This window comes from Lytechinus variegatus, chromosome 13 (genome assembly GCF_018143015.1).
Source record: "Lytechinus variegatus isolate NC3 chromosome 13, Lvar_3.0, whole genome shotgun sequence".
In the NCBI taxonomy this organism is placed as follows: domain Eukaryota; kingdom Metazoa; phylum Echinodermata; class Echinoidea; order Temnopleuroida; family Toxopneustidae; genus Lytechinus; species Lytechinus variegatus.
In genome coordinates, this window is record NC_054752.1 from 16,414,901 (window position 1) to 16,429,394 (window position 14,494).

The 14,494-nt window shown below is 38.5% G+C and overlaps 1 protein-coding gene across 2 annotated transcripts in view; it reads right to left on the bottom strand.

The window, feature by feature from the left end:
- Positions 1-3,883: 3,883 nt before the first annotated feature.
- The window catches only part of LOC121426721 (cyclin-dependent kinase 12-like), a 31,742-nt gene continuing 21,131 nt past the window's right edge, over positions 3,884-14,494 (bottom strand). The window contains exons 2-8 of one of the 2 annotated variants that reach the window (XM_041623097.1): positions 12,030-12,755; positions 10,692-11,584; positions 10,094-10,264; positions 9,578-9,768; positions 7,119-7,474; positions 6,421-6,552; positions 3,884-5,988 (exon numbers count right to left, since the gene is read on the bottom strand). In XM_041623097.1, coding sequence (XP_041479031.1) covers positions 4,614-5,988; positions 6,421-6,552; positions 7,119-7,474; positions 9,578-9,768; positions 10,094-10,264; positions 10,692-11,584; positions 12,030-12,685 — 3,774 coding nt within the window. In that variant the 5' untranslated portion in view covers positions 12,686-12,755 and the 3' untranslated portion in view covers positions 3,884-4,613. Of the gene's footprint in view, positions 5,989-6,420; positions 6,553-7,118; positions 7,475-9,577; positions 9,769-10,093; positions 10,265-10,691; positions 11,603-12,029; positions 12,756-14,494 lie in introns of both variants that reach the window. The other variant, XM_041623096.1, reaches the window with a different exon arrangement.

Genomic DNA, 14,494 nt, shown 5'->3' on the forward strand with positions numbered 1-14,494 from the left:
GTGTAATAAATCAAATCGCATTTTTGGCTGATGAAGCACTAATTTGTAACAATGAATTTAACATTTAAGGCGCGAATTAATCAAAGGCCTCTGGTACCCCCTTAATGTCCTTCCAAATATCTGTATGGCAAAATAAAAGCCTCCCCCAGGCCTTGGTGCCCATGGTAATCTAGTGCATGTGTTCCAATGAAAAGTTACTTTTACTATTGATGGCCTTTAATGGCCCCAAACGCACAGTATTCCCATTCATTAAAAGTGCCCATACAAAAATGGCTTGCCTTTAAATTCTTAATTCGTGCCATAAACACTTACCGTAATCATAATTTTGGTACTCAATTGAAGTCGCTTGTGAATGATAAGTTTTGTAAAAGGTTTCTCAACACTGACTCAACCTCATATACATTGTATAGATGTCAGCATTGCTACACCAAAATGTGCACAGAATTTTTATATAGGCATCACAAACCACAAAAGGGTATCTCTTTTTGGAAGGGGCAAGGGGGAAGGGGTGGGTATGAGGTTCAATTCTATGGGATAATTTACAAACTAGATAATGACAGGATAACAAGGAAATTTTGAGGGTAAAAAATGTACCAGCCTATGCAAACAATGACTCAACCAAAAAGGGGTATAGTAGGGTAGATTAGAAAGCTATTGAGATTGTCTCCCACAGCGCAGTTTGTGTGTGTGTGCGTTAAGCTTGTGGATTGCCTTTGGGCAAAAATTAAGCACATCCTGTTCTATACTGTGACTTTATGTATTCAATCCAACAGAATATAATACAGGGAAACAAATAAAGGCCAGTACTAAAGGGCCCAGTGCAATTAATAGGCCTACTGTGCTTGGAAACAACAGATAAATATGAACATCTACCAACAAAGCAAAATAGAGCAGGTATTCCATAACTATTTTGTGCTCTCTAATTTTGTACTCCCACATCAATGTGCCCTTTCGAAGGAATTCCCAAAAAAGAAATATCATAATCTTGACTTGTGTGCATCTAGCAAGTGAGCTGACATTGGATATCAATGTTAGAACCTTGCAGTGGTTTGTGGTGCCTCATGAATTTATACTTAACAGGGCATTTTATATTTAACTGGCTTTATATTAATTAACTAACATACAGTACCTCAAATATATGTAACTGATCTGCACACAAACTTATTTACAACACATTTTCAGTTCTTCCATTTGTAGAGAATAAACACTATGGACTTGAAAATATAAATTTAAATATCTAGGGTCCCGTCTTTAATACAAAGAGAACGATTGATCTGGGGCCCGTTGCAGAAAGAGTTGCATTTAACGCAAGTCAACATATCAAGCGCAAGTCCCGAATACGGGTGCCTCATTGGCTGAAAATCAAGCTGTGCATGATTTTTGAAGTTGTGTTTGATCGCAACTCTTTCTGCGACAGGCCCCTGATTATTAACCTAAATTCTATGAAAATCCATTGTCATATAATATTCTACAGGAAATTTGAACAATGTCCTGTGTAAACAAAGAAAAGCACCCTGAAATTTAAAGAAAACAATTAAATGTATAAATATACATCAGAAAATATTTTGAACAAACAGGCATAATGCGCATTGTATCTGATGAAAAGGCGCTATATAAAAATAAAGTGTATTATTATTTATTATTATAAGAGATGTTGACATTGCTGGTTTTCCATCGTTGTGATCGATCGGATCAATCGCAACTCTTTGTAAGACAGGGCCCAGGAATTACTTGTGACCTTCACTTTATAATCCTTTGAAAAATGTCAGCATTATATAATTCATGAAATATGATAGAAAATTTGAAATGGAACTTGCTGGATAATTTCAAATTTTGCATGCTTTTCAGATTAATGCAACTGAATAAAAGATTTTAGGCTGCGTAGTGAAATTCTTTGTAAAATTCTTCATTCTTCCAGTGACTTATCACAGAAATCAGAAAGAGATGGTCACATGTAGGGCCTTAATTCAACTGTAGTTATTTGTGATATCCAGCATTTCGAACCAAAAATCTAATATAATCCAATTACTGCATTGTGCTGACTCATTTTTGTAATAAACATGCACTTACTAGAATGTTTTAAATTTAAAAAAAATACTACCCCTCCATCTATTTAACAGCATGTATTAAGTCACCCACTGAGAAAACACACACATAATACGAAACACAAGTGTCATTTACATATTTTTAATTTCTTTCTTTGCTTATCAACACATCACAGAAATTTCAATTTTCCTTACGATTTACATATTACACTTGCACTGGTTTGCAAAGTAACTTTTGTCTCTGATTAACATCTGACTGGCTTAAAAAATATCTAGAGGAGAAAATCTTTATAATTACAGCTCTTAATATGGCCAGCTCATAAGAATATCTTCTCGTGTGACATCAAAAAAAGCAAAGTGCATAAAGCACACACAGAGTACTATCATCCGAAGTCACACATAAATTTACAACAAGAATGTTTAAATCATTAGATTTTTAGCTTTCATCTAAAATCAGGATCTATATTACAACTAACTACAAAGAAATAAAGTCTACACATAGATCTCTTGATAACTCTTTCATAAAAAAAAAACATGATGAACAGGTTTCCTTCTAATGAACTAGGAAATACTTCACATCTTGTTTTTAAAAACATGAGGAAAAAAGGTGACTGTGTCACCATTAACATAGAATGTAGCTGGAGATGCGACTATATTGGACACTTTAACATTTGACAATATTAAAAGATCCTACCATACTACCCTACTATCAAATCAAATCTCTGATCAGTGTTACTGCTAATTATTATTATATTGTGACCTTTTTTTTAAATTTTGGTATAATCTGAAAACTAGTTCCTTCCTCATGCTGCAACAGGCATCTTTAGGTTTGAAACTAAAATTGTGTCATGTTACCTGCAATTTTTTTTTCTTCCAAGGCAAGACCAGGTATATTTAATGGGGGGGGGGGCTAAGTATGCATCTGCATTACGGACTTGTTCATGGCTAAATAATCACGTCACACAGAGTTGTGTTGCAAAGTGCCTAATAAACCTCGATAACATCTTTATCATAATCTATTTAGAAATTATGTAAAATGCAAGAACTTACACATGTAAATATATTAAACAGATTGAAATATAATCACCCTCCTCAGAAAGATATCAATTTAAAAGCTGCCTAGGTAGTGATGCAAAATGAAGATCTGTCTCTCTCTCTGTACCAAGACATCTGCTCTGGGGTGCCGGCCAATAAAGATTCTTCTATTCGGTCTCTGTTTCATTAGATGAGCAATGCTATGGATGAATATCCTAACAGATTATTATCTAAAAATATATCTATTGTATGAGGAACAAAAATAAGAATTTGTCTGCCAACCAAAAAAGATAGGTGACAAACATGAAGTTAAATCTTTAAAAAGTTATGGGGCATTTAGCCAGCATATGCTAAGCTGTTGTAATTTAATCCATCTCATAATATCAAGAATCACACCTTCTTTGTAACAGATAATTTGTTTCTCATTTAAGGTTACCAAGAAATAGGATTGAATGGCTTGCAACATGGCACCGGCATGTGCTGACTAGATTTCTGGTAATGACAGCCCCTTTAGGGATGCCAAGAATTGATAAGAAAGTTTCCTAGAATAGATCCTTTTGCAGACAAAGTTAAAGTAGAAAGTTATCAAAAAGTGTGTTGGAAATTAGATTATTTTTAAATTAGATTTATTTATAGAAATGGATGAACTTCCTATTTCTGTCAAAAAACTTAACATCCTGACCACTTCAAATTGGATGCATTCTCAATTAATGGGATGAAACGGAACTTAAATTATAATTTGATAACTGCAATTACTGATAAAGTTATTATTACCATTAGGTGCCGTCCCTTTTTCACAGGAATTTTGGGTAGAAAGAAATAACAAGATCATCTCTGATTTATCCCGTTATATTTTCATTATTCCCCATCAAGAATATTGCAATCATTTCCTCTTTACTAAGGCTGGACAATACTGATTATGGCCAGCAGAAATATGGGAGACTTATCATTCCAAATGAATAATCGTCAAATAATCTCAAACAATGGTCACTGTACTGCCCATTTTATTTTCGATAGCCAATTTTATAAAAAGGCAAATCCAATGGAGCTGGAATTAAAAACATGTGGTCTTGCCATATATCTAAAACTTGATAGAAGGAATAATTTCTCTGAAAAAACTTTGTTTACGATACTCTATAACATACAATTGGCAACTACGCATGTTTCATTAGGTCAAGCTCACTTAACTTGATACAATCCTACTTTCTTTTCTGTTGAGGGCTTCTGCTACATGTAATTTAGTTTGTTTAAATCTTGTAGTGCAAAACATGAGAACTTATGACACATGTAGCAAATAATCAGTTACATTGGGTGATTTTGAGATATATTTATAACATAGGAAAGCACAAATCCACTTTTGATAAATATGTCATGTCACACTTTAAAAAAATTTTCATCAGCTGATCCTTCTAGTACAAAACGAGAGATCAAGGGAACATCTAAATAAGACAGTTATCATACCTAAATCATGATATATTCTCGCTGTCTACAAGAAGACTGTAAAAATAAAAGTAACTCTTGTTTTCACAATCATCATGACCATCCTGTCCCTGGCCCTACTGGACCCTTCTTATTACCTCGATGTGATCCCTTGAACCCTCCTCTACCACCCCCTCGATTGAAAGGAAGAGGACCCCAAGTTTTACCCTTGTTCTTCCCTGCAGGGAACAAGTTCCCTCTGTCTCCACTTCCTGATGCCTTGGATGGGTCATCTTTGCAGTACTGTCCACTGGGAAAGATGGGTTTTGAGTGAGGTAGGAAGGGATCCTGAGGTGCACTGTCTGGGGGTGGAAGGGCCGGTTCTGGCGGTGGGGGCAAGTTAGGGTCCAGAGGCTGCTGATCGATACCCAGCTCAGATAAACCCTGCTGAGCAATCATCTGCATCAAGGCAGCCTTTACACCGGGAGTCACCAAATTGGTATCTTCTGCATGTTGCTGCTCCTGCTCTTCCGCTTCTGGTGACTCTGGTGGTGGCCCCAGAGGAGTTGGGGGTTTCCAGCTCTGTTGCGAGTCATCCGACACACCAAAATCTGGTCTGGAGTTTTCCCTTGAATATGACATACTGGAAGATTCTCCTCCCTGAGAATTGCCATAATTGTCCGCAAAAGAGCTACGGGAGTCCGAGGGTGGAGTGATGATTGATGTGCTTTGTTGGGCATTTCCATAACCTTTACCCTGACTCGTGACACTAGAGGGGGCTGGGTCAGATGCCCCTTTTGAAGGATTGACTGGTTTACCAAACAGGGCAGAGACATATTGGGCAAGAGAGGTTGCAATTTCCTTAGCATGCTTTTTCTGCTCCGATGATGAAGTCCCAAACACCTGCTCCAGGGCACCACCTGATCCTTTGGACCCTTCCAAGGCCTTGACAAGCAAATCTGTAGTGACTTCTTTATTAGGCAACGGTGCTGGCTTCGCCTCATCTTCTTTGGACTTTTGTTTGGTTGCATGTGCTGCAATTAAAAGCTGCATGTTCAGGTTCTCCAAGAGCTTGATTGTGGAGGCATCAACTTGCACATTGAGGGTTTCTGCGAGTTTGTTGACATCCAGCTGGGGCTGAGCCTGAAGCAGGTTTATCAACTTGGCAAGCTTCTTTTCTCCTGACCCTTTCCCTCCATCTCCCGAAGGATCCTTACTCTCTTTGCAGGCTTGGGGTGTGTTGGACCGACTTGGGGCTCTGCTTCCTCTCTTTGAGCTACCCGACTCTTCTGACCCTAGTCCAGGTATATGAGTAGCTTCTTCCTCGGTTACTGCAGGAGGCAGGGGCTCTTTGCGACTGGATTTAGAGTGGCTTTGCTCTGTCCCATTGCCTGCTCGATTCTGAGCAGCTGCCTGCTGCTGTTGCTGCCTTTCCTGTCGCCGTCTGCGCTTACTCCACAGTTCATGGCAATCCTGCCAATGTGGCAAGCTGGAAGATACAGTGAATCAAGGTGTAGAACCAGTCAAGATATGAAATACATTAACAAGTACAATACAAAACGGCATGGACAAAGAATTTTAAACTCTTCCCCCTTTCATCCAAAGTATCACATTCTAAGTTTACAGATATGTTAAATGAAAATATCTTGTTTTTGTAGATTAGTAAAATTATCTTGGTTTACACACTGATCTTCTGTGGTGTCTGCTTCAAAGCACATTTCATACCGTCTACCTTCTTGGGTCTATTTCATAAAGTCATGATAAGTCCAACTTAACTGAAATCCCATGGATATATAAGTCTGTATTAACACGATGAGTTCTGAATGAATATTAAAATCTAACTCCGGTTTTAAACTCAAAACCGTGTAACATAATTACAATTATATCAACTGTGGTGGGGTGTACATAACAAAGAACTTACTCTGGCTGGGTCAGTTTTCCTGGGTTGATAGCCTGCAGCCAGATACAGTTCAGCGCATCTTCAGCAGTGGTTCTCTTATCAGGGTCAAGGGTCAACATTCCATCTAATAGATCAAGGGCATCTTTGGGTAACCTTGGGTTGAAAGAAAACAGATCATATCCATAGAAATAATAGAAAACTATACAACTTATTTCACACATGTGATAACCCCTTTTACCTTTGAACTTGTAACCCCTAAAGGTTGATAAGATCTTCACTCCTAAATATATTACATAGACAAAGTAATTGGAAGTTGTCTCGACATTGGTTGAAAAACACAATTTGCATTGACTTTGTACACAAAATCACGTTTTTGAGCAATTTTTGGTCTGGCATACACTTACATAATGTTGCGTGATTTCGGAACCACGTACCTGGGTGACGCAAAATTGGTCTCAAAAGTTGCGCAAGACTTGAAATTTAAAAGTAAGTGAGCGGCGCGGTAAAAAAAAATTTGCGTGCCGAAAATATTGCGCGACTCTGGGGGAGGGGGGGGGCTCCGAGCCCCCGGGCCGAGAAAGGGTTAAGATCAAATCCTACCAAAAACTCTTAAAGTTTAAAGATAATAAAAAATGCATTTGAAAAAAAAAAAAAAACGCATAAAAAAAAGAATTTCAATACTTTCTGAACAAGAGGTATTGCTAAATAAGTAAACTTACAAGGAGAATTCTTCTCTGAGCCTACGGTTATACATCTTCTTGGGCTTCATGGTGTTGAAGAGGGGTAAGCGAATGACTTCCGGCCAGACTGCTGGGGTAGGTGTGCCACAGATCCTGCTGATCAGCTCCAGCTGGGCCAACTCCTGGTTGGCCTGGAAAATGGGTCTTTGTGTGAAGAGCTCCCCCAGGATACAGCCGCAGCTCCAGACGTCTACTGCTGGACCATAACGCTCTTCTCCGAGCAGGAGTTCTGGTGGCCGGTACCAGAGGGTGATGACTTTGTTGGTGTAAGGCCTGGTCTTGTCATCAGCATGGTACAATCTTGCTAAACCAAAGTCAGCCAGCTTGATATGGCCCTGTCAGAAAAAAAAGTAGGAGAAATTCAATGAATGATGCATCTTGAATAAAAAGACACAAATACAAATTCATTCATTTCATTCAATTCACTACCTAGAGCATTCGGTGGGTCAATTGCAATGGAGTGAAAAATGCAAAGATTGGCAAAATAAAAATACACATTTCAAACTTGAGACTTTGCTTCCCCCCCCTCACTGTTCTTTCTATTCGTAGAATATTGTGTTTTAAAATAGCAGATTAATGTTAGTGGTCATTTTTGGAAAAATCTAAAATAAGTGTCAGTTGATTCTTTACACCATGTGTTTACAGGGTATTGTATTCCCACAGAAAAATACTTCAAACCATCTGAATATTTTCGGGTAAATCTTTTTTCTAAACAACCATGCTAATATATCCATTATTGGGGAAGGAACATGATCCTCTACTCCAGTAGGTATGTCATATCATACCCTATAATGCTCGTTTTATTAACACTTTGTCAATAAAATTTATTCTTTACAGCAGTTTTTTTGTGTGTCATACATCTCTGGTAGATGTAAGCAGACAAAGTCATTACATCAAATTATTATTTTTCATGTATGATGGTGGTCCCCAATTCTGCGCACCTAACGATTGGAGTTTAAGATTTAACATGAATTTTGTTTTATTTCACAAAATATTTCCTTTAATAATGTCCCTTAAGTGTACGAAATATCTCATACAAATTTGAAATATAGGATTTCCTTGGAAAAAAAACCTAGGGCAGTCATTTTCAGATTGAAAAAAATTGGTACCCCATGTCTAAGCACCTATTCACTTTGCACACGATTCGGATATTTTGATGAGAAGGGCGGTATATTTGAGGCCGTCACATGGAATGACCAAAATTCATTATTTTTCCAACATTTTGAGTCGGATTTTTTAATGAATATCTGTCTATATGTTGCACGTGTAAAGTTTGTGTTCGTTGCGTATCTTCTTTTATTAGAATCGCGCAGATAAGCGTGTGCACAGACAAGGGGGACTGCGCAGACTTGGGGGAACTTGCCATACAGTGCATACAGCTTCTTTGTTACAGTGTTATAATTCTGCTCATGGGGCTTCTTTTAATAGAATTATTCAGGTAACATGAACTCTGCTTGAGGGGACCTACATGTACATTAACCTCAAGTCAACAACAAATCCATGTAGGGGGAGATGACAAGATAATGGCCCTACATGAGTCATCATGCCTTGATCAAGTTCATGCAAAGTAACTTAATCCTTCTATTCAAGGCTTTCAACAGACAGGGGCACATATTCTGAAGTCAGGTTTAACTCAGACCATGGTCTATCTTTGTGCTAAAATTATGGGAAACAAAGAATTCAACCATTCTTTTCATATTGTATATTTCTTATATTTATCATTTTGTTTCCTTTTGATTTCATACTGGACAAAAATATCTGAATATACTTCAGTTATCATTCCCAGATAATTTGAGTTTCATTTGAGTTAATAAATTGGATGTGTATTGTTAGGGATTTGTGCCCCCAATTGGCTCTCCATAGTTAAACCACAACTTTAAACCAAGGTTTAATTCAAACCAGACTTCAGAATACATACCAGGATGTTTAGTGATTAGATACCATGCAAACTTATTTGTAGTGCCTGAGCATAAAAGAACCTGTAGAACTACAATAAACTGGTACTGCTCTTTTACAATGACTCGAGTGTTCAACATGTTGAAGTGGAAGGGTGTGAAAGGAGCAAAAGTCTTGTAATATCATATGGGGAGATGCCCAGATACCATGGGATTGTTTTCTGAAGTCCAGTGAAACTTTTTTAATATGGTCTAACTCGTGCTAAAATTGTGGGAAGTTGAAATTGTCAACAATATTTCTTTGTATGTTTCTTGTGTTTTCAGTTCTCTTTGCTCAAAGAAAGCTATTTTAGTTGTCCATTCAAAGACACTTATGGATGAATTTGAGTGTCAAATCAGCTGATAACTTGATCCTGTACTGTCTTGTGTCCTGTGCCACAACTGGCATTTCATACTGGAACCATTACCCGAGCGAAGAGTTTAAATCAAAACCAGAGTTCAGAACAGGGGCCTATATACTTCACAACACTCTGTATGAATTACCTTGTTATTCAGTAAGATATTAGAACATTTAATATCTCTGTGCAGGAAGTTCCTCTTGTGACAGTAGTTCAGGCCATCAAGAAGTTGCTTCATGAAGCTACGGACATGTTCCTCGCTGAAGTTCACAAGTCCTGATTCTAGTAGTCCCATCAGATCATGGTCCATGTACTCAAATACCAGATAGAAGGCTCCTGTTCAGATCATTAATGAAATGTCATTATTTTAGTAAAATCAGATGACAGAGCCCGATGAAAATAGAAGTCTTAGGAATAGATATCCGATTCAGCATAATTTTTTTGTCATAACTTATTCTAGAGCAATCACCATGCAACCAAAATTTGAAAACCATCCAATTCAAATCTCTTCTTATTAAACAAGACCACAAATCAAACAGGTTGCAGCAGGTAAATGTGGTAGTGGCTTATTTAGAGCTTTCCTCTGATATCTAAATGCGATTTTTTATTGGTCAGATTTAAATCTTTGTGAAACATGCCCTGGCTTAAAACACAAACTCACCTTTGTCCTTTTTAAAGTCAAGTGCATCCTGTTTATCCGTGACAATCTCATGGAGCCTGACTACACTGTCATGGTTCAACTGCCTTAGGATCTTAATCTCTCTGACGGCTGTGATTGGAAAGCCCTCTTTCTCATTGTCTGTCCTCACCTTTTTCAAAGCTACCAGTTCACCTGTGGACAAGAGGAGATGAGGGACAAAGAACGATGGAAAAAGCAGTTAGTAAAGTATACCCTGGGACAGTATATAAAAAAAGAAATTAGCCTTTCATTCATTAATGAACTATGAAGAAATATCCTTCATGAGAAAATGATAAAGGCTTGTAATCATGCAAAAATAATACAGGTATTTTATTGATTTTGCAAGATTAAGGTTGTGTTTCATAAAGCTGCTCATAAATTAACAAATGATTTTATGCACGACCTTACGTGCAACTGGATATGTTCATTTTGACACCCCATTCATGTGGACATATCATCCTACAAAAGCCAAGAAAGTTTAGATAAATAATGCGCATTTACCTTTTATTGCTAGAGCTGTATATTACATGCATTATGTTTTGTTTCCTTGACATTGATTAAAGACAACACCCCGTCTCACCTGTATCTTTGTCCCGAGCCTTATACACTTGGCCATAGGTTCCTTCTCCAATCTGGTTGATGATCTCGAAGACATCAACACACCTCTCTCCCCAATCCAAGGAGCTTCCAGCTAACTTTGCCCTCCGCTGTCTGATCATCTCCCGCTTCCCAAGGTCAACCTTAGATTCTTTCGCCTCCTTCTCCTTAGTCTTTGACCGTGGCTGCGTCTGAGGTGATGGAGTGTCCACTGGCGATTCTTCAGGAGTTGGAGCCATCGGAGGGAGTGGAAGATCTGATATTGATGTCCTTGATCTTGCTCGATCCCTGGATAGATTTCGCATCCGCTCTGCAACATCACCTTTATCTTTCACCACTCTCATAGGACTGTCCACTGCATCTATCGTAGGCGGGAGGGGCAAAGGTGGTTTTGCTGGAGCTTGCCTTGGGGGAGGAGAGGATCTTTTTGGTTCAGGTTCAGGTGCTGGGACAGGAGACGGCACAACTGGTTTTATTTCTTTCTTTATAACAAGGCCTCTATCTGGCAATTCCACAACTGTCCGCTGAGGTGAGGCAGTTTCCTTCTCCTTCAGGTCATTTTTAATTGTAAAAATCATTGGGCTTTCTGGCTTTGGCATTTTGACCTTGACAGGTTCTGGCATTGGTTCTGGAGAAGGTTCCTTCTCCTGTTTAACTTCCTTGGTCTTCACAGCCTGAATATTTTTCTTCCTGTATTTGAGGACTTCTCCTCCAATGGAAGAATGATACTTGGTAGCAGGAAAATCAAGTGAAGGGCTCCGTGCCCGTTTCTTGCTACGATAAGGCGGAGGTGAAGGGGATCTGGACGGAGTGTGTTTAGGTCTTCGGTAAGGACTGCCACTGGGAGACCGGGATACCTTCTGATGCCTCTTCCTGCTTTTAGTTTTAGATTTGCTTTTGTTAGTTCAGGAGAGAATGCCATGTTAGACACAAGATATAACATAAATAATCATTTGTTCTCCTGACAGGATAGCCATTTCATACATGTTTGGTTAACATTGTATTCTACTTTCTCAAATGCCGTTTTCTTACACATCTTCCTCTATTTGTCTGAGCACAAAATAATTGCTGAAGTGCATACAACATAGCTCAACACATTTCTCTTCTAGCAACTCCTCACTCATTTCATATGCAAAAATGCCAAAGGATCATGGTTTTAATTGTTTTAAGAAAACTGTTATGTGGCTAAATGTAAACAACTGTTAGCAAGATCATTACAATAAATATTTGCAAATATTTTGCAATCTGATAACTGAAAAAGCATGTACATATTAAAGTTTGACCTCCAAAGATGGGTAAAGCTGGCCTTGCATTGACTTACCTGTAGGAGGGACTTCTACTTCTTGACTTGTTGCTTTGCCTGGACATCTGGTAATAGTCCGGACTTGGACTTCTGTTCTTCCTGCTTCTCATAGGCGATTTCCTATACTTTTGCTTACTCTTTGATTGTTTAGATCGCTTAGGAGATGCCGAGTACCTGGGTGGTGGACTGTGGTATCTGGTTGGAGGAGGGGGAGAGCTTTGATAAGCCCTTGGCCTAGAGGCTTCATTGGATCTTCCATGTCTGGAAGATGAGTAACTCTTTTGCGACACAGGGTAAGGTTCAGGGGAGGGCGGCCTTCTTGAGGAAGAACTCCTAGAGTTTGAAGAATGCGGAGAATCCCTCCCTTGTTGAGTCGCATAATTTTTAATCGCCGTTGCTGGGGACACATGTCTCCGTTTCTTCGGAGGGTCAGGGGACGGTCTACTCTTCTGCGGTGGCGGAGAAGGTACGGGGCTTAAAGAATAGTCCTCACTACTAATATCGTCATACTCTACCAAAGGTTTAACAACTTGTTCCTTGACCTTGTCCCGCGAGCGTTTACTTTTGTGTCGTCCAGACTTTGAGGACTTGCTATGTTTCCTCTTGCTAGGGCTATCTCTGTGTTCATGATAATAACTGGGGCTTCCACCCCGATTCTTATGACTGCTTGGCATATTGTATTTTATGTGTTGGCACACGTCTTTCACCTTTCAGTCAGTCACTCACATGTAATCCTGTGTTCACCTGCAGAAGAGAAAATGAAAATTCGAAAGAAGGTGAGTCTAACGATCAAAGGTAAACAAAAGACAACAAAGCTGTGAAGAATGTAGAAAAAGATATTTTTATCATTTGATTGTATTATATTACATTTGGATAGTCATTTTGTTGGATTCTGTCCAACGTTTGTGATCATCAACACAATTTGATGTTTAACTTGAAAACTTATGGCAATGCAAGCCAGCTGCATTACAGCCTACAAGTTATGGCATAAAGATCTTTGTCAAGAATTCAATCATTGGGTGAGATCCAAAGATGAAAATCAAGACAATGAGTTCATTGAAATGTATTGAACAATGTGCAACATACAGCAGCGAAAACATGAACTTCATGTACAATGTGGTCTATGTTTTTGTAGATCATAGGTTCATGTACATGTGACATAATCTCATACATGTAGCACCTTCCCTCACAGGATAGAATGCGTCCAAACAGAATTATCAGAGCTGCACCAGCTGCAGATCATGAACACATGCAATTAATGAAATCATGATATCAATGTTTATTGCAACTACAAGTACTTCATTTATCTTAAAATAAAAATGAAAGTTCTGTAAACTGATTTCGTGAGAAAGTCAGTAAAACCAAGTTTAATTGTCACAATATCATCGTAGATGTTTATCTTGTACAAATACATTTTTTTTGCAGTTTTTGTACTTTTATACAATTACAGGGCGCGACAAATCCGCTTGCCCGCTTGCCCGGGGCAAGTGAAATGACGTGCGGGCAAGCACCTCTCAAAGTCAATTGCCCAATCGGGCAAGTGGTTGTTGCGTCTTTTTTTTCTGTACCGTACCTTGTTTTTCCATAAATCATCCAAAATCCACACTCAAAATCATGAATCAGCCTTAAAAATAGCGAGTAGCGCAGTTTCAAATTCCGAAATTGCGTTATTTTTTCTGTACCACGTATTTCCATACATGGTACCAGGTATGAAAAAAATCAACGCAATGGCCGGGAAACAGTTGAATGTAGTATAGGGGTCCATTATGACTACCACCATGTGCAATTTCTAATGCACATTTTCCCCTTCCCATATCACAATTCTGTGATAAAATAATTAGAATTACACAGGAAATAAATCACAGAGTCTAGTAACCTCGCATTGGTGAGTTGTCATGTCATTCGGCTTTGCTTTTCAAAACGGCCTATTAACATCCAAAATAACTTGCCGTATTTGTTAATTATAACTTAAAATTCATTTGTTTCCCTTTTTGAGGGGATGAGGTAAATATCAGACGATAAATCATCAAACAAAGCTCCATCTATTTTACAAGGCCGGCGGGAGGCTCACGCACGTGCGCATACTAGCTAGCCAGTCTGAGCTCTGTCTCTCTGCCAGAGCTCTGGGGGACAATTCGCTCAGTAAAGGCCTCAATGATGGTGATTTTCTGTTTCAGAGTTTACATTTCGGGTATATTATTCAAAACTTCCAATAAAGTTTGATGATTTCTTCATTGTCATGTATATTTAAGTTATTAATGAATACATTCTCACCAAATTTAGACTCCCCCATAGAGAAATGCAATTTTCGTAGAAGTCTGCGTTTTCAAAGAACTTCAGGAAAAGTTAGGGTATGTGGGCCTTTATTACATGGCCGAGTACAGGTTATTGTACTGGAATAGGCGAAGTAGAAATTAGATATTGAATTCATTTATATCAAAGTTCAACTCACAGTCACAGTCACACCCACACAAACACACACA